The sequence below is a fragment of the Panthera pardus genome, unplaced genomic scaffold (genome assembly GCF_024362965.1).
Source record: "Panthera pardus isolate Hobbes unplaced genomic scaffold, ASM2436296v1 HiC_scaffold_22, whole genome shotgun sequence".
Classification (NCBI taxonomy): Eukaryota; Metazoa; Chordata; class Mammalia; order Carnivora; family Felidae; genus Panthera; species Panthera pardus.
The window spans coordinates 56297743-56317025 of NW_026526788.1; the positions used below are offsets into that span (position 1 = coordinate 56297743).

Sequence of the window (19283 nt, forward strand, 5' to 3'; positions counted from 1 at the left end):
GAATTCAAATGAAAAAATTAAAAAAATAAATATGTTAACTCTACTGGAATTAAAAATATTTTAGAGAAGAAAGAGAATATGTACAGCATTTCCTGGTGTACAGAAGAGGGCCCCCAGAGGAAGGGCACTGAACCATGCAGAGTTCAGAAAAGGTTTTCTAAGAGGAGTCTCAGCCAGGTGAAGTGTAGAGGAAAGAGCCTTCCAGGCAGAGGTGATAGAGAATGATGTATGTAGGCGAACCACAAGTAGTTGGTTCAGTGTTGCTGGAATATGAAAGGCAAGGTAGGGTGTGTCAGGGGCCGAAGCTGGAGAAGGTGGAAAAGATGTTCTCTAAAGATATTTATGCCCCTTCTTTTTTGGTTCTCTGAGCCCCCATCCTGCCACCTGGGACTCTGTGCTTCACGAATCTCGCTCCTCCGTGGTCCCTGGCCTGGCAGCATCGGTGTCATCTGGGAGCAGGTTGGAAATAAAGACTCTCGGTGACCCCTCCCCTCCGCCAGGCCTGCTGAATCAGAAGCTGCATTTTCACAAGCCCCCACGTGATCCCTGAGCAAAACTGAAGTCTGAGATGCACCGCTTTGCAACACAGCTTCGTGACTGGGGGAGGACCCTGAAAGGCTCTTGCCCATCCCAGAAGCGGGGTACATGTGTGTGAAATGACAGGATGAAGGCTGAACGAACGGGCCCGAAGGGGAGAGTGCGCCCTCCCCGTGCCCATGCCTGACCCTCCCGGCTGTTAGCAGTCCTGTCAACAAATGGGCAATTTAAGCCCAAATGAACTGAAAGGCACTCGGCTAGAAATTAGGATGTTGATAAACTTCCGTTATAGCCAGTTCCTCTCTTCAATGTATTGGGCTGATAAAACTTGACAAACACAGATGTGTTATGGCTATAGAAGGCTGCAGAGACTCACATGTGACCTTGACTACAATCGCTCTGGGACAGTGAGGTGATTCTCAGAGATGAGCCTGGAAAGAGACTCCCAGCAGGGCAGTGGGCTCACCCTCAGCCTACATCAGAATTGCCTGCAGGGTTTGTTAAAACACAGATGCTGGCTTTCATCCCTTGAGTTTCTGATTCGGGAGCTCCGGAGTGGGCCCTGAGTTTGCATTTCTAACAAGTTCCCAGGTGAAGGTGATGCTGTTGGCCCAGGAACCACTCCCGGAGAGCCATGGTCTAGGGGTGTTAGCTTGGTCCTCATCCAGGCTCTGCCCCTAGTTGCTTTTTGCCCTCGGGCAGGTTCCTCGCCCCCTGTGGCTACGTCTCCTCATGTGTTAAAGGGGAATCATATTCTCCCTGCTTCCTGGCAGGGTTGTTGAGAAGATGAAATGAGACAACACATGTGAAAGGTCTCCGAGAGATAAAAATGCTATATAAACATGAGGCATAATCATTATCGATCAGGGAACGCTTCTTGTAAGAGACCGGCTTTCAGCTGGATCCAGAAAGGTGGGTGAATGATGAGGCAGCTGCAGACAAAGGGCAGGCAAGTGTGCCAGGATTGGGGGCGAGAGGGAGTGAGGGCTGCTGGGGAGAGGGCAGGAAGGGCACGGGGTAGGGTTGAGACATTTACCTGCGAGATGGCTCTCAAACTGCAGCCTGCACCAGAGTCACCCGCAGGGTTAGTTCAAACCCAGATTTCTGCTCCCCTCCACCCACCGTGGGTTCAGACTCAGCCGGTCTGGAGGGTGGAGTGGGGGTCAGGCCTAAGAATCTGCATTTCTAACAATGCTGGTGCTGCTGGTCTGGAGACCACACTTTGGGAACAGGTAGATTAAAAGGCTCCCAGTGGGGGCTGCGGGGCTGAGGAAGCAGTAGGATGAACACTGTAACAGAACCTGTGGTTAGAAATGTGTGTCTGCTGTGGGTTCACCCAGAAGCAGGGGAGCCATGGCGTCTGATTCATTCTCAGGCAGGCAGGGCTCCATTCCCGGCTTTGCTTGCCATTTACTATGTGACCAAGGTCAAGTTGCTTAATTGCCTGAAGCCTTAGTTTCCATATCTGTAAAATGGGGATAATGATAGCATGTACCTCATAAGCTTATTGTGAAGATTGAGGAAGATGCATATAAACCACTGAGCACAGGGCTTGGCATGTTGGTACTTTATTAAGGTTAGCTGTCATTATTACGATTGCTTTTGGGTTTCCAAAAACCAGGTTTCGTACCTACTTCTCAATTTCCAGAGTGGCCATGACCTCACCTTACTGCTCCCCTCCACAGTTCTCAGGCCCCAGGGATTGCTGAGGCAGCAGTGGTGGCTGGACACAGAAAGCAGCCCCCTTCCTGGTGGCAGACTGACTGTAGGGGTTCTTTCTAGTTCCCTGAGGCTGGGGTTGAGCAAGCCGCTAAGTGCCTGCCTACAGTGCTGTGTGCCAAAGCATGTTTTTTTTTTTTTTTCTTTTTCTTTTTTCATTTCACGTGGTGCCTCTGTCCTGTGGTTAAAGGCGTGGGCGTGCAGATGACCTTGTTAGGACAAGAGTGCATCTCTTTGTGATTAACCTTCAGGCCCTGTCACCAGATCGGAGATGGTTTCCACCTTGGCCACGTGTGGGAAGCCTTGGTTCAGAAGGAGCAAGACAGGAAGCAGGAGCCTGGGAAGAGGCTCCCAGCAGCGGCTGGGCCTGGTACCCCCCAGACCCTTCTCACTCTTGGTGGGGGCCGCTCCCAGAGCTGCCGCCTCCTCATTCCCTCCCACCAGGCAGGAGTCCAGGTGGCAAAGATTCAGGTCAGGGCTAAATGTGGCTTCACAGCCCAGCTTGGCTTCTGTTCCCAGTGCCAGCTTGTTAAGAAATAAATATTTATACCTGGCACCTGCCTTCTCCCAAGGCCTGGAGGCCCCTGCTGTGAAGATTCACACTGAATCCCCAATCCCCTTGTGCCATCTCAATCCTGAAATGAGCGAGGCCCCTCGCCCCTGCCCCCAGAATGGAGCTAGGCAGCAGCTGGGTCCCTGATTTACTGATGACTGTCTAGGAAGCCAAGGAGGGGGCAGGAGGGGAGCAGGTGACAGGAGGGATAAATCACCTCCACGGCAAGCCTCCTGCTCTGGCTGGGGCTGCTGGGCCACCCCATAGGACAGGTGGCTGCATCTGCCCCTGCCCTCCCCCTCAGCCTTTCCTCCCCACCTGCTTTGGGATGGCCCCTGCGGTACGGTGGACTAGCAGGCACGAACGCAGCGACAGAGCTCTTGATTAACTAGAGTACTTGGACGTTCGGGCCACCCTCCACTCACCCACCCATGAACCTCTTTGTCATGCCTTCATTTGTTCCACAAATATTTTCGGGGAGAGCTCTGTGGCTCAATGCCTGGCACAAAGTAAGCACTTAATAAATACTGGTTGAAAAAATGAATGAGCACGAGGTTTAGAGCTAGAGAAGTCTGATTCACATCCTAGTCACATTGCCAATCTATTTTGGGTCCTCAGGCAAGCCACTGCCCCTAGCTGGGCCTTGGCTCCCTCCTCTGCCCGACGGACATGATGATGACAGCTCCTGACCCGTTTCCTCATTGGCTGCCGGGAGGGCCTCCAGGGAGAAAGGATATGAAAGTAGACTGCAACTCACCCTGCAAGTCTTGTTGATGTGTAGTATCTACTATGTGCAAGGCACGGTGGGAGCTGCTGGTGAAGCTTTGGGCTCTGCCCCGGACAGCCTCACTCTGTCGGGGGACGTCTGCCTGTTGGCTCCCCTCCAGGCTCTCCCATCACTGCGTGCCCCCCTCTTTCTCCCCAGGCCCCTCACGCACCCCTGAACTCACCGTCCTGTCCACGCAGGCCACGGAGCGCCCGGCAAAGAGGCTGGCCACACCGCGGGCCACGTTGACCTCGTCACTGAGGATGTCTTCCCACCGGTTGTTGCGGAACTTGAACAACTTGTCCGTGTACGTGGCCACCCCTGGAGAGAAGAGGAAGGGAGCGCTGGTGGATGGCGGGCCAGCGTGCAGGTATGTTTCGGGGCACCTGCCACAGGTGGTCGGGGCCACGGGTGGATGGGTCACCTGCGGCAAGGTGAGTGCACCCCGCAGCACTCACTCAAGCAGGCGAGGCTCCGTCTGGGGGGCACTCAGGTATTTTCAGTTGAAAGAAGAGACTCTGAGGCTTATGAAAAGAGCCAGCCCAGGCCTCAGGAACTACAGAAGAAATGTTACCACTGCCGTGTGTCCGAGATGACTCTCAACAGCTGGGTTTCACATTCTGCACCATGTTCCTGCAACATCCAGGAGATCTGGGATTGCTGATATCTCAGCATCCAAACTCAACCCAGAATCTCTCTTTCCCCAGGAGCTGCCTCCTACATTCTTTGCTGGATCGCAGGACCTGATCTGGGTCTGAGAAGAAATGATCCTGGTTGGTGGGTGGAGCTCTAAGTCCGGATCTAGGAAGGGGCTGGAAGTGGGGTTCTGACAGATCTGTTTCCCACCCCCAGGGGAACCGGACGGCAGCAGCGTCAGCACCCAGGTGGTGTGCAGGGTTTGGGCAGCCCTGGGAGGCCCTAGGGAGCAGTGGTCTCTATCCCTTTGAGAAGTGGATGGAGGCTGAGGACCCTCAGCTTAGGGAGTTGCACACACATGCACCACACGATATACCACATGTAACTGCAGGGGGTCTGTGGCCTCCTGAGGCACATTCATGGCTAAGCAGCCTGGTTTTGGTGAAGCAGAACTTCTGATGGCCGGAGGCTCAAGCTTTTCTAAGACCACTTGATCAAAGCTCCCTGCTCTGCTGTCACCCCTAGTTTATTTCTTGCTCCTGTGAGACCCAGAGCAGTCATATTTTAGGAGGGATCATGTTCTGCTCGCAAGGACTGGCATAGGAACACACGCAAGGAGCAGCTGCAGAAGTCAGGAAGGTGATCCTGGGGAAGAGTGGACCTGGGGACAGGCCCCTGCACTTGACTTTCTGGCTGGCCCAAGGGAGAGGCCATGGGCTTAGGCGGAAGGAAGCAGCATGCTGCAGCGGTTAAGATGTCTGGGTTTAGAGTACACAAGCCCCAGTCCTGGTCTCTGTTCTACCCAGATTCTACTACTGGGGGCTGGCTGTTGACTTTAGGCAAGTTGCTTAGCATCTCTGAGCTCCAGTTTCCCTGGAATTGGGACAGCAGTAATAACTGTGTCAAGTTTACCGTGTGGAATACGTGAGATGATGTACCCCAAAGGCTTATAGCACAGTGCCCCCTCAAGGCGGTAGCTATGAGACCAAGTGGTCTAGACCCAAGTGGTCATTGCCATGTTACAGATGGGCCACTCTTGAAGGTTCTTCAGGGACATTAGCTCTGCACTGCAGGGCTCTGGCGAGAGTCAGTGCATGAAACGAGTGACTGAAGAGGACTGTGGGAGTGTGAGCATGTGAGGTGCGGGTGGATATAAAGGATCTCTCAGGTGCTCTGCCCAGGAGACAACAAAAGGCTTTACTCTCTGAGTGGCCTCCCATGGGAACCTCCTCAGACCACAGGGACCCACGGGGGCTGGTGCGTGGCCTGTGGGGTCTGGAGTTGGCCTCAAATGCTCGCCAGACACCAGGGAGCTGGCACTGGAGCCTGACTCTCCTAGAGGGGCAGAGGCCCATCTGGGGGAGGGAAAGGCCCTTTCTGAGGGGAGCAGAAAGCAGATCCAGGAGGCCTGCAGGTGTCTGTTCTGTGGAGGCTTGGCTGAGGAGCCACATCTGGGGTCTGCACAGAGCCATGGCGGCCTGGGAGGGAAGCCCACGGGGGCATCTGAGGAGTTGGTTCTGGATGGGAGCACAGGTGCTGACTCCGATGGCCTGAGCCTGTGCCCACGCCAATTTCCGCTCAGGCCTTGCTGGTTCCTTATCCTCTCCAGCCTTGGTTTCCTCACCTGGGGGTCAAGGGAGTTGACTCCTTCCTGTGCCTCCTCCCCCACATTGTGGCGGTGGGAGTTACAGGATGAAAGGCACTGAAAGGGCGCCTGGGTGGCTCAGTCAGGTAAGTGTCCAACTTCGGCTCATGGTCATGAGGTCATGATCTCATGGTTCGTGGGTCTGAGCCCCAGGTCGGGCTCTCTGCTGTCAGCACAGAGCTTGGAGCCTGCTTCAGATCCTCTGTCCCCCTCTCTCTCTGCCCCTCCCCCGCTCTCACTCTCTTTGTCTCTCTCTCTAACATAAATCCACATCAAAAAAAAAAAGGCACTGAAGCCCCAGGGCCATGGTCAGCATTGCTCACAGCAGCCCCACAGCACCTCATCACAATCCCTGGGGGCCAGATGTATTTAGAAATTTAGATTTTTTTCTTTCACATTTTAGAAAGGTAACATAGCGCACACACCATTTATTACATAACACCCCCAAGAGGGATGGGGCAGCACCCTATAATTAAACACATTAATATTTCTGCCGTAAAATATATGACTATTCACACTAAGTGGGATAAATAAAGTCTATAAATAGCTCACATCAGCCCAGGACAGGTTTTGCTATCAATTCACTTTCCCACAAACTTAAAAAAAAACAAAACACCTGAGGCTTTCAGAATGGTTTGGATTTCAGGACTTCGGTAGAGGACTGTGGGCCTGGCCTGCCGTGCTCACGGCTGCTCCCGAGGAGGCGGCAGCCTGGTCATTGCTTCCTGACGCTAAGGGCACCTCTGCGGAGGGCCCCGCAGGCTTCAGCCTCCCCCAACAGTGAGCGGCCCTGCCCTCCTCTGTCACACCAGGGCCCCTTTAGGCGGTAACCTCCCGCTCGTCTAGTCCCCACTGAAGTACCCTGGTTAACTTCTGGTGAAGCGCGGGCCGGGGTGAGAAGGCAGCTGCCGGCAGCCGGGGCTCACAGAGCACCATGGGTACCTGTGCATTCAGTGGCAGAAATTTCTCACGCCGTTGAGTTCCTACCTCAGTGAGACAAGAGGAACAAATGGGACCAGGATGACTCTGTCCCTCTCTGTTGGCTTCATGACCTCCCATTCCTCCCGCTCACCCAAGACAAACATTTCCCAGAGTGTGCTTTATGGAACCCTGGTCTCTGTGAGATGCCTGGAGAAAAGATTTTGTGATCATCTGAGTTTGGGAAAGACCACATCTTCCATCCCCCTCTCGAGCGTCTCCATGGACATCAGTCTATTAAAACTTTTAAAAAGTCTTGCAATAAATTACCTGCTTAATCTTATCTAAAATTTTTTTTAAATGTTTATTTCTGAGAGAGAGAGAGAGAGAGAGAGAGAGAGAGAGATACAGAATGTGAGCGGGGGAGAGGCAGAGAGAGAGAGGAAGACACAGAACCTGAAGCAGGCTCCAGGCTCCGAGCTGTCAGCACAGAGCCCGACGTGGGGCTTGAACTCATGGACTGTGAGATCATGATCTGAGCTGAAGTCGGATGCTTAACAGACTGAGCCACCCAGGCGCCCCTGCTTAATCATTTAATACAGTCTTTCCCAAATACAGTTGGCCATGGAACCCCTCTTCACAGCTCATCTATTAACATCCCGTGGACCTAGCACTGTTCTTAGCAAACTGCTGTCTTAGGGCGTTGATGTCCACCCAGGCTCTGGAGAAGGGTCAGGGCACCATGTGCTGTTAGCTTCTTCCCCTGTTCCACCTCCTGGCTTCTGAGCTGACCAGGGACGCCCAGAAGAATAAACTAATTAAGGTAAAATGTGCAACAGCGATGCAGAGCCTTGTAGATCATAAATGGGAACGGCAAAATCAATGGCAGCCCCTCTACAGGCAGAGGCCCGGAGGCCTGGGTGAGGAGAGATGGGAGCCCGTGATTTAGGAAGAGCAAATGCTCTGGCAGCTGCAACCTGGGTAATTAGGTGTGTCAGGAAGACAGATAAACAGTGAGCTGTGTGGGTCGATGGCACTGGCAATAACCACCCGGCACTGGCCTCCGGCCCATGTCAGCGTCTAATCCCACCTTCTGGCTCCTTGTAGCTGCACTCTGCCCTGGGGTCCCTCGCCAAGTCGGGGGGCAGCTGCTCGGGAAGAAGGGAGAAGAGGGGGGCTCTCCTGAGCCCCTGTGGGAGACTCTGAGAGGGCAGAGGCCTGGGAGAAAGAGAAGGGTGTTCATGGGCAAGACATGGGGTGCTAGGGGTCACAGCCCCTATGAGAGGCAGGTCTGGGGGCTCCCAATTCCCATCCTGACTTTGGCACCTTGGCATTAAAGGAGGCTTGGAACTGCCAGTTACTGCCAGGTGGCCAGCTGGGAAGGCCCTGTAGGTGAGGCTCGGGGGGTCTATCATGCCCTGCTGGGTACCAAGTGCAGTAGGAGGCCACAGAGAAGCAGGAGTCCTGGTCGCTGATTCAGGGTGCTTACAGTCCATTCTACAACAGGAAGGGTAAGTAGAGGAGATGCTGCGGGACCACAGTGAAACTAATATTACTTAACATTTCTATAGCACTTCATGTATATTCAGTCATGTGCCAGGCACATATATTCATTCACTAACCCTCACCACAACCCCCGAGGTGGGCACTATTCCCCTGACCTGATGCACAACAGGCAAGGGACCTACCTAAGAACCCACAGTTATTAGAGCTCTGAGAAACAGGACAGGATGATACATCCTGGAGATGCCACGGAGTCAGGGTGGAAGGGGCTGTAGCGAGCAGGGAGGGCCTCGTGATGGAGGAGGCATGTGTACCCGTACTTGAAGGGTCAGAGTAACAACAACAATGACTCTTGTTTATCGAGCACTTGGCATGGCCAGGCTTTGTGTGAAGCATTCTCTTTTACAGCCATCCTCTTGCCGAAACCCCGCAGCCACCTTGAGAGCTGGTATAGACCCATTTTACAGGTGGAGAAATCGAGGGGGCAGAGAGATTAGTCAATTGCCCAAGGTCACAGAACTAGTAAGTGGTGGAGACAGATTCAAAGCCTGTGCTTCTGTGTGCTGCGCTCTATGGCTTAGGTGGAGGGGTGGTGCTCTAGGCAGGCCGGGTGCATAGACAGAGATGCAGAGGAGACGCCAGAGAGGACAGTTTGTGGAGGTTGAGGAGGAAAAACATGGCAGGGCAGGAGAGACCCACTATGGCAGGGCAGGAGAGACCCACTAATTCCAAGACTGACGGTGAAGGGGCCTTGGTGGTTCTGATCTGGGGAAGACAGTGTTTCCAGAAGATTAACCTGGCAGTGGAGTGAGGAGTGAGCTAGCAAGGGGGAAAAGGCAGACACCTCTGTGATGATAGGGGGAGTGAGAGGAAGCACGGGCTACAGGAAGCTGGAGCATGAAGGGCAGGGGGGGTTGGGTGAGAGAGGTCCACAATGTAGGGACAGCTACTGAAACAGGGAGGCTGGGCCAGCTGGGAGTGGCCACTTGCATCTGACAGGGTCCCAAAGTGGAGAGAAGACATGTCCAGGAGGTCACTGGCCACAAAGGAGAACAGCTTGCACAGCAGTGAGGTTGGAGCTGGGGCAGAGGAGAAAGAACGTGTCCCAGGAGCAGACTCATTCGGGTGTAGGAGGAAGAAGGGGCAGAGATGGGGGAATCATCAGACAAGTAAAAGGGGAAGGGTCTGCATTGAGGGCAGCAGTGTTAAGCAAGTGGCCCCCAAGTCACCATTCTGTCATCCCCTCCACACCAAGCTCTGTCCCCAGAGGATAACTTGGAGCCACTAGGAGGGTGCGTTTGGATCATAAAGGGCTCTTCCTAAGGATCATTGGCCTGAGTGCCTCCTCCCCCATGGGCTGCCCCCACCTCAGGGAGATGACCTGGCTTGTGGTCTGGTATTGGTGGCAAAGAGAAGAGTGAGCTATGTGTGTGGCAGGGAAGAGGGCTCCGCTTCCAACTTCCTTCATAAGGCAAAGAGATTACTGCCAAACAGCGGGGTTAAGGAGGGAGCCAGCAACGTCCGTGGCCTAGGGTGACCTTAGGCAAGTCATCAGCTTGTCTTTTTCTTATTTGTAAAATCGGATAAGGAGAACGGCCACCTATTCATCAGGCTGTTGTGAGAGTTAAATTCTATACTGTATGTGAAGTACTTAGGACAGTATCTGGCACATGATCAATTCCATAAATAATAAAAATAATAGGGGCACCTGGATGGCTCACTTCTTAAGTGTCCTCCTACTCTTGGTTTTGGCTCAGGTCATGATCTCATGGTTTTGTGACTTCGAGCCCCACGTCAGGCTCTGCGCTGACAGCATGGAGCCTGCTTGGAATTTTCTCTCTCCCCTCCCCCTCTATCCCTCCCCCACTTGCTCTATGTCTCTCTCAAAATAAATAAACTTGGAAAAATAAAAAAAAATATCATCATCATCATCACCACCACCCCTGTCACCGTCATCATGACACTCCTCACCATCCTCCCCATCATGACCATCATTATCATCACCACCCTCATCATCACCACCATGCCACCATCATCATCCAGGGAATTACAGGGCATGACCACTCCAGGTCCTCAATGAGCCACATCCCAGGAGACAACTGTATAAGCTGATATTAAATATAAAATGCTTTATAAGACTTAGTCAACGGAATGCCAGCAAAGCTGTGATGGCCTCAGGGGAAGAAAGGACTAGTTTAGGCAAAGGACATTTTAATAAAGAAGGAACCTAGACTTCCCTTGACCATGATATAATTTCTGACCCCAGTCTTCCTCCTTCCATCCCTGGGTGAAGAGGGAAATCTTGACCAACCCCTGCCAGATGCTTCACTCATATCAGCTCATTTAGCCCTCTCCATGTCGTGTCGGGAAGGTAGGTTCTTCATTTTACAGAGAGAAATTGGGACTCTGAGGGTTAAGTCATTTGCTTAGAGATGCACATCCGGTGTTAAGTGGCAAAGCTGAGCTTCAAACAGTGGCCTGACTTCAAAGTGTCCCCATCCCACCTTGTATTAAAGAGCTGGAGGGGTGCTGGTGGAGGGCACTCCAGTCCCTGACTCCTAAGGAACCTCATTCTGAGAAAATGGCCTTTGGGGCCCCATACTCTTTATGGAACTGCTTTGACAGCCTCATCCATCCTGCCTTCTTATGGGGCCACATGTAAATGAGCCCCATAGGGGTAGGGGAGGGAGCCTGAGCACTCATGAGCTTCTTCCCAAAGGGGGCCAGGCTGGGTGAGCTGAAAATCAGCACTGTGCATCCAAAGGAAACAAGGCTGGGGATGAGGAGACCTTGGGAGCCGACTAGGATAGAAGGTGGAGACTGAGCAGGTACTCAGGCTTTACGAGGCACAGGAAGTCAAGGACATCCTGTTAAAATGCAGATTCTGGTCTGGTAGGTCTGGAATAGGGCCTGAGCGTCTGGCTGTTGCCGGTGCTGCTGGGCCACAGAACACACTCTGAGTTGCAAGAGACAGCGTATCTGGGTGTAGCTGCAAGTGGCCTGGCTGAGGGAGCTGCCGGACCAGGGGTGCTTTCAAGAGCAGGTGGCTCATCTGTGGTGTGGGCAGAAGCTGGAAGTGCAACCCGCCCTCCGTCCCCTTTCCTTTCTGGCACAGTGACTGACCCCTTCCCTCTGAGAGGGCACAGAAGCTCCTCCCGGTGGCCTAAGGACGACACAGAGCCCACAAGCCGTCAGAAAAAACCGCGATAAATCCAAGTTCATAAACCTAAAATTGTTCTGCATTGCAAAACCCGCGATGAACAAAGACAAAACAAAAATGACAAACAAGGGGAAACTATTTGCAACATGCATTACAGACAGAGGACTAATTTCCCTAATTTATAAAGAGGTGTTATAAATCAATAAGAAAAAGGCCAATAATCAATAGAAAAAATGGGCAAAGACGATGAGCAGAGACTCAAATACATAAAAATATGCTCAGCCTCACTCGTTTAGAGAAAAATGAAAATTAAGACTACATTTAGGTACCAATTTTTTCCTATAATGTTGGCAAATATTAAAAACGATGACACATTGTGTCGATGAGAATGTTGGGAAATGCTCACTCGCGTCAGGGCCAAATGGAATGTCATTAGACTGTCCATTTGAAGGGTGGTTTGGCAATGCCTATCAAATCCACACACGTATGCTCCTCTGATGCAGTGATTCCCTTGTAGGAACTCACCTTACAGGCGCACCTGCCATTGTGGACAATGGTATGTTGCATAAACTTATTCATTTGGTGGCACGGCTTGTTGGAGCAGGAGATTGAAAGCAACCTAAATGTTCATCAACAGAGGACCGATTTGGTGAATGGCAAATCAACACAGTAGAGTACTACACAGCCATCAAAAGAATGAGCAAGCTATCTGTGTGCTGCTGTGAAATAATACCCCAAATTGATTGCTAAATGAAACAAACCAAGAGCAGCCATGTGAGTAGAGTACACACTACTGTTTCGGTAGAAGAGGAGGGAGGTATATGCAGATTGAAGGCAGCAGATTATTAGTGACTATTCTGTTGAACTCAGCGAGTAAAAATAACATAAGTGGTGGGGCTCACAGTTGCCGCTGGCCCATCCCCTACCCACACCACCGTTAGTCAAGGTTACATGGGCAGGAGAACTCGGGGCCACACAGGACAGCAGCTAGGCTGGCTAGCGCCAGATCCCTAGGGCGATGGGCTCTGACCGGGAGCTGTAGGAGGTCCTGGGTTCTTGGATGGCGAGGGAGGTGCTGGCACCAGCCTCTGGTCCCCCTTTGTCCTACATCCCCTCCTACCTGGTTTTCACCAAGTAATGTATTATCTGAACCACACTGGCTTGTATTTTTCCAGTTAAGTTAAGCCATAAGCTGGTTTTGTGGCCCAGGCCTTCCTGGGATTGTGGTCAGTCTTTCTGTTCCCTCCCTCCTACCTATCTTCCAATTCTTAATCCTTAACCCATGCCCCCCTGGTACCGTTATCTGGGTGGTACTTGTTTACATGATGGTCCTTTTCTGTTTCTGCTCCTAGAGTCTCTCTCTCCCATGGGCCAGGAGGGAGGCCTGACCCCTCTGCCCAGGACACTTCTAAAGCCTCTGACTTGCTTCACGCTGCAGGATTATAATGGCTATTGCTTGGAGAGCACTTATTAAGTCCTAGACACCATTATAAGTGCTTTTCATTGAGTATCTCAGTTACTCATTCAAATGTATGTATTGAATGTTTATTAAGTGACATCAGCACTTCTTTGGGCCTGGACACACAGCAGCAAGCAAGACAAAGTTTTTACACCTGTGGAGCTGAGTAGGAGAGATGAACAACAAATGTATAACATACTTTCAGTAGTGCTAAGTGCTAGGAAGAGAAATAAAGTGAATTAAGGTAGCAGAGACAGATAGGGATTTAAGGTGTAGGGCATCTGGGGATGGTAGGTAGGGCATCTGGGTGAGCCTGAATGAAGGGAAGGAGTGATTTCTGACCATAGTGGCGGGAAAAACATTTCAGGCAGAGGGAACAGCAGGTATGAAGGCCTCAGGTGGGAACATGGTGAGCAAGAGGAAGTGAGTGAGTGGAGGCAACGAGGTCAGAAAGGCAATCTGGCTCACACCAAGGAGGGGTGTTGTAGGCCACGACAGAGACTCTGGATATAGTCTACGGAGCTCATGGAGGGAGCTGAGCTTATGAAGTTGATAGAATTTTTCGTGTTCTACAGATGAAGGGGTTGAGGCTGAAAGAAGTCACCCAGTGAGTAAGGTGCAGACCCCAGTGTTGTACAGACTGACCCCACTGCCAGGATGCAGGGTCTCAACCCTTCTCCAGGACACCAGTGCTGACATCCCAAAGACTGGCTAAGGGAGGGGACAGGGCTGTCCTTCCACAGGTCCCTCCCAGGCACATGCCAGGGCAGGCGTGGGCTGGCAGGGCTCCTAGAGGGGATGTCAGGTTCCCCACAGTGGGCAGGGTGGCAGTGGCTGAGTATCGTGCCAGCTGGACCCAAGGAGGCGCTGACGTGGCACAAATATCCCAGCTCCACACCTGCCCACTGTCGATGAATCGACTGAATCACCCAACTGAAAAATGAACTCGAACCCACAGAAGGTCACCGGGAGCTGCACGTCTGGAGCTGAGGCTGCTGGGCACTGTCGCCCTTACCCCAGCGCTGGGGGCCCAGCTCCAGCCTCTCCCAGATGAACACTTGTGCCCTCCAACCCAGGAAGCCCAGGACCTCCTGGGGGTCTTCCATGTTGCTGCCTCCCCTTGCCTTACCTTGGTTGGCACACCTTCTCTCAGGTCCAATGACTCATGCCTTGTCTGTTCTTTCGGGATTTATTTATCAGGTTTTGACTGTGCTCTTAGAACGTTCAAAATCTAGCTGGGCTGGGGGTGCCGGTATGAGGACTTTAGAGTCCATGAGAGTCAGGTACCTAGAGAAATATATAGCTGTACTGGGCATACAGTGTAAACTTCAGGAGGGTAGGATTTTTGTTTCATTCATAGGGCATCCTCAATGCCTAGAATAGAGCCTGGCACACAGTAGGTGCTCATTAAATAGTTGTCCAATGAATGAATACATTCATGAATGAATGGGGCCATGGTTAGGCTAGGCTGGGCACGGAACTAACATGACTGGTGCGGGGGTGGGGGGTTGGTTAGTCTTTCAACTTTGACTGCACATGGGAATCACCTGGAAAGCTTTACAGTCTGCTAACTGGGTCCCACCCCCAGAGATTCGGATTGGACTGCACTGGGGTGCACTGTGGGAACTGGGAGTGATAAAAGCTCCCCAGGAAATTTTAATGTACAGCTGGGGCTGAGCACCTCTGTCCTAGGATTCACAATGGAACACTCCAAGAGCATGGGAGGGGCTACTGCTTCAGAGCCACCTGATGTCTCCTCCCAGGTGCTCTTTGTTCGGTGAGTAGGGAGGAGAGTCTGTCCCCTTCCTCTGGCATCCTGCCTGCCAAGCCTATGTTGAACACCGCCCCCCCCCCTCCGCCTTCCATAGTTCTCCCTATTTCTGCTTCCCTGCCCTCCCACATCTTCCTGGGGACTCACCCCTTTCACCGCTGTCCCTTGCTGCTGCTCCCCTCCTGACCTTGATCAACTTAAAGGGTTGATCAGCCCATCAATTAATTGTGTCCTAATCCAATCTTGGCTTGGTTGGAGAGAGGGCAGTAAATCCAGCTGGGTAATCATGCCCTGATATTTGTGTAGGGATAATTACTATCTCTCAGGCCTCACTTGGTGGCAAGATGAGATGAAAACCCATAAAACACCACTCGGGGCTGTGGCTCATTGTTTCTTGGCTGCACAAGGCTGGCCGCCAGCCAGTCAGCCCCGCCTGTGTCGGCCCCTGCCCCTGGCACGGGCCCCAACCTCTTCCTCTCCCATTCATGCCACTGGCAGGGCTCAACATCAGGGCAGTCTAGGGGCTGGATTCTGGCCTGGCCTCAAAAACCAGTGGGGGCAACATTATGGGCCCAAGGAAAGCTAATGTGTGTGCTCGGGCTGGGGAAGAGGTGGGGAAGGTGAACCCCAGAGCCAGGCAATCACCTGCCTCTAGGAGATTGGGAGGGCCCAGGATGGTGAATACATAAAGTCTGAACTATAGGGTGTTGTCTAGACCAACCGAAGAGGCTGCTGCCATCTGGAAGAGTCCAACGCATGTCCCACCTGGCCCCTTAGGGACATGAGGCTCTGAGTGCCCCAGGAGGACATTATGGCCTGGGACTTCCCAGCAGATGTGGCCCCATGGGCATGGACTTCATTCTAGTGGGCTGAACTCAGGCTTGAGAGAATGGGAGAGTCAAGGGCTGGGAACCATTTTGATATTTAGCCCCAAGTACATAGTCCCCCAACTTGTGCAACACTGGGCACCCACTATGAGTCAGGCTCTCCACTGGGTCCTGAGGACATAGGATTGAGCAAGGCCATGGAGTATCTTTTTTTTCTTTTCTTTTCTTTCTTTCTTTCCTTTTTTTTTTTTTTTTTTTACTTATTTAGAGAGAGAGAGAAAGCGAGCATGAGTGGGGGAGGGGCAGAGAGAGAGAGGAGACAGAGAATCCCAAGCAGGCTCTGCACTGTCAGCACAGAGCCCGATGCAGGGCTCAAACCCATGAACCATGAGATCATGACCTGAGCTGAAATGAAGAGTTGGACACTTAACCAACTGAGCCACCCAGGTACCCCAGGGCTTGGGTGTATCTTAATTAAAGGGCGGATCTGGAGTCAGACCCCGGGGTTTGAATCTTGGGACTTACAAGTTTTGTGGCCTTGTGCCAGTCATGTGACCTCTGTGCCTTGGTCTCCTCAGCTATAAAGTAGGATGCCCAGAACCTACCTAAATGAGTTGTTGCAAGGCTTAGATGAGATGATTAATATAAAGTGCTTGGATCTAGGCCTGGCACACAGTAGGTGCTACTTAAGTATTAGCTGTTACCATTATTGTTACTATTACTTAGCCTTCTGGGCATCAATTTTCCTCAGCCATTCCTTGGTTTGTAGGGCCTTGCTACTCAAAGTGTGGTCCCTGGACCAGCAGCATCATCATAGCCTGGGAGTTATGTTAGCAATGCAGGATGTTGGGCCCCATGCAGACTTGCTGAGTCAGAATGTGCATTTATACAAGACCCCCAGGTAAGTCAGATGAGACACTTTGGGCTGGAAAAGGCTCCACGAACTCAAGTCCGTCTTCTTCCAAGTTGTATCCCCAGCCTCTAGTACCTCTAGTCTGGAATGGAGTTGGTGCTCAGCAGGAATTTGTGGCGTGAATAAATGAGCTCAGCTAAAAGCTGTGGGGGGCCCTTGAAGGATTTCAAAGCATTTTGAAAGGTCCCCTAGAAGCAGCATAGAGGGCGATTCCAGGGGGCCATCTGTCCAGTGAGCAGTGGAGGGAAAGGAGGGGAGGGGTTAGGAGGACTGGGGGGCAAGGAGGACAGAAAGTCTGAGGGAGAGAACGGGTCTCCTCCATTCATGCTCCAAAGTTTCTAGGCCCAGGGCCTGGGAGCTGAGAACAAGCTTCATTTACAAGGGAAGAAGGGGTCCTCCTGGGGGTCTCTGCTGGGACAGAGAGAGGTGCTGGAGGCAGCAGGGGTCTACGCCTGGGGGAGCCCGTGACAGTAGCCTGAGGAAGGCCAGGGCCCGGAAGGCCCTACCTCCAGCTGGTGTTGGGAGGAAGAGGGTGGGAAGCAGGAAGAGGCCCAGGGCCCCACACCCTTACCTGAGAAGGCATTATTGGTGTTGAGGAAGTAGATCTCCTCACGGCCATCCCCGTCAATGTCGCAGGCTGTGACCCCGATAGCATTCCCTTGCCGGTCCCGCAGTGCATAGTAAGGGGAGCTGCGCTCATCCACTGCGATGTTCACCAGTCGCTTTTGGGCCCGGTCATACTTCAGAACCAGGTTGGGGCCGTTGTACCTGGAGGAGGTAGGGGGAGGGGGTGTTGAGGAGGAGCAGCTGGGCTCACCTGGGGTCCCTACCCCCCCCCCCAGCAATGGGGCTTGGAAAATCCTCCCAGACAGGTCAGTAGGGGGGGTGGGGCGCAATTCAGTCCTGGCTCATTTAGGAGTCCCTGGGTGTTTGGTGAGTGTCCCTGAATCAGATACAGACTCACTTAAAGTAAGAGTCAGCTGGGCCCACATGGGACACAGTATGAGAAGCAGAGTGGCACAGAAGGATGGGCAGCCCGTGACAATCCCCTTACCACGGGCTTCACTGAAGAAAATGACCGCCCCCCTAGATCTACCTTGCCCATTTCAATGTAAAAGACACTTTCATATTGATGATCTCACTAATTTAAATCTAATAAGCAAGTGGGGTGGGCATGGGAGGTTGTATTACTAATGCTTTTCACAGACGAGGCAACCGATGAGCTGCACTGGAGAAAATGAGGGTCAGGGTGCCGTTCCCCAAGGTAATGCAGCTAGTAAGTGTCAGGTGCTAGGTCCTGGACGCAGGCACTTGCTGCACAAACGAGCCCTGGAAGAGCAGAGGCTTTGTTGCTGAGGTTTGGAATGACTCTTTCCTGACAGAGCCCAGGCATTTAAACACAGTAGCATGAAATGGGCACCTCTGAACGGAGATTACAAACACATTGAAAGTCAGTGGGTGGATCCGTTGGATCTCTTTTTCTAAGGGACTCCATATGAAAGATTAAAATGCTCATCTATTGTCATCTCTCCGGTCTCATTCTCCTGCAGCCACTCAGCCTCTTGCTGCACTGAAGCCCCAGGCATGTTCTTGCCTCAGGGACTTTGCACCTGCTGTTCCCTCTGCCCAGGAGCCATTTCCTCCAGATATCCACGGGGCTGTCTCCCTGGCTCTGTTGTTGCTTCTCAGTGAGGCCTTCCTGCCACATTCCTGAAACCTGCAAACACTCCCCACCCCACTACTCTTATCCCTCATCCCTGCCCTCTTCCCCTGAAGCTTTTACTAGCGGCAGACCGTTCCCTATCTTCTTGTTTATCTCTTCCTTCTCTGTCTGATCCCACTAGAATATCAGCTCCAAGGGCAGAAGTTTTTGTCTGTTTCGTTTGCCAGGGCTTAGAACAGTCCCTGACACACAATAGGTGCTCAATAAATACTTGTTGAATGATTGAACGAATGAAACCTCAGAATCCACGTCTGAGTCATAAGGGTTTAGGTGTCCCACAGTCGATTTCTTCCCATTGCCTTTCCATCTGTGGAAAGCACCATGCCCAAGGTCACCCTCGGGAGGCATAGCCGTGAATGTCTGAAGACCTTCTCCCGCCTCTAGGGAACACCAGCTCGCCAGGCTCTCCTAAGGAACCCAGCCAACGTCCATCCATTAGTCCCGGCCTCCTGCTTTTGTTTTAACCTAAGCGTGTACATCCTGAGTGACGTTTAGCTGCAGGCCTCCGGCTGTCCTGGCCCAGAACACTCAGGGGGTGGGGATGGGGTGAGCGGAAAGACCTCGCCAAGGTCTTTGAGAGAAATCACTTCTTGTTTTCCTGAAACTGATCCAACTTGGGCCTCTCCTCCGTCACTGAGATGCAGAGCTTGTGAAGTTTGGGGAATGCTGAGCAACTGGCCGGGCGCATTTTGGCACCCACAGTGTGTTAAGGTGGGGTGGGGGTGCAGAGCTCACTGGGAGCTGCGTCAGCACCCAGTGATGGAAGGTCGTGCCTTGCACGCCTTGATGAACAGTGTCTGAGGTCTGCAAGTCGAGGGCACGGCATGACCCATGGGGCGCGTCTGGGCAGGAGAGACAGAACGCTTGGGTTCCAGCACCGGCAGCAGCTGGCTCCCACCCCCAGGGACAGAAAGTGCCAGGATGCTGCACACTAGTCCTCCAAGCCCCCAGGTCTGCTGGTTGCTACCATCTTACTGCTCCTCACAAGACACCACAGTCCTAGAGCCCAGGGCTCATTAAAAGCACTATCAGATGCATTGTTTCACCTCAGCCCCAAAGAACGAGGGTTGATAAGGCATTTTCCTAGAAAAGGAAACTGAGGGTCAGGGAGGCAGTGAGCTGTCCAAGGTTACACAGCTGGTACGTGGCCGTG

At 52.5% G+C, this 19283-nt stretch overlaps 1 protein-coding gene across 6 annotated transcripts in view; it reads right to left on the bottom strand.

The window, feature by feature from the left end:
• Nucleotides 1-19283, bottom strand: part of CRTAC1 (cartilage acidic protein 1) — a 157442-nt gene that overhangs the window by 56041 nt on the left and 82118 nt on the right. For all 6 annotated transcript variants that reach the window (XM_019459052.2, XM_019459047.2, XM_053909807.1 and 3 more), the window contains exons 3-4: nucleotides 16979-17175; nucleotides 3760-3896 (exon numbers count right to left, since the gene is read on the bottom strand). In XM_019459052.2, coding sequence (XP_019314597.1) covers nucleotides 3760-3896; nucleotides 16979-17175 — 334 coding nt within the window. The remainder of the gene's footprint in view (nucleotides 1-3759; nucleotides 3897-16978; nucleotides 17176-19283) is intronic.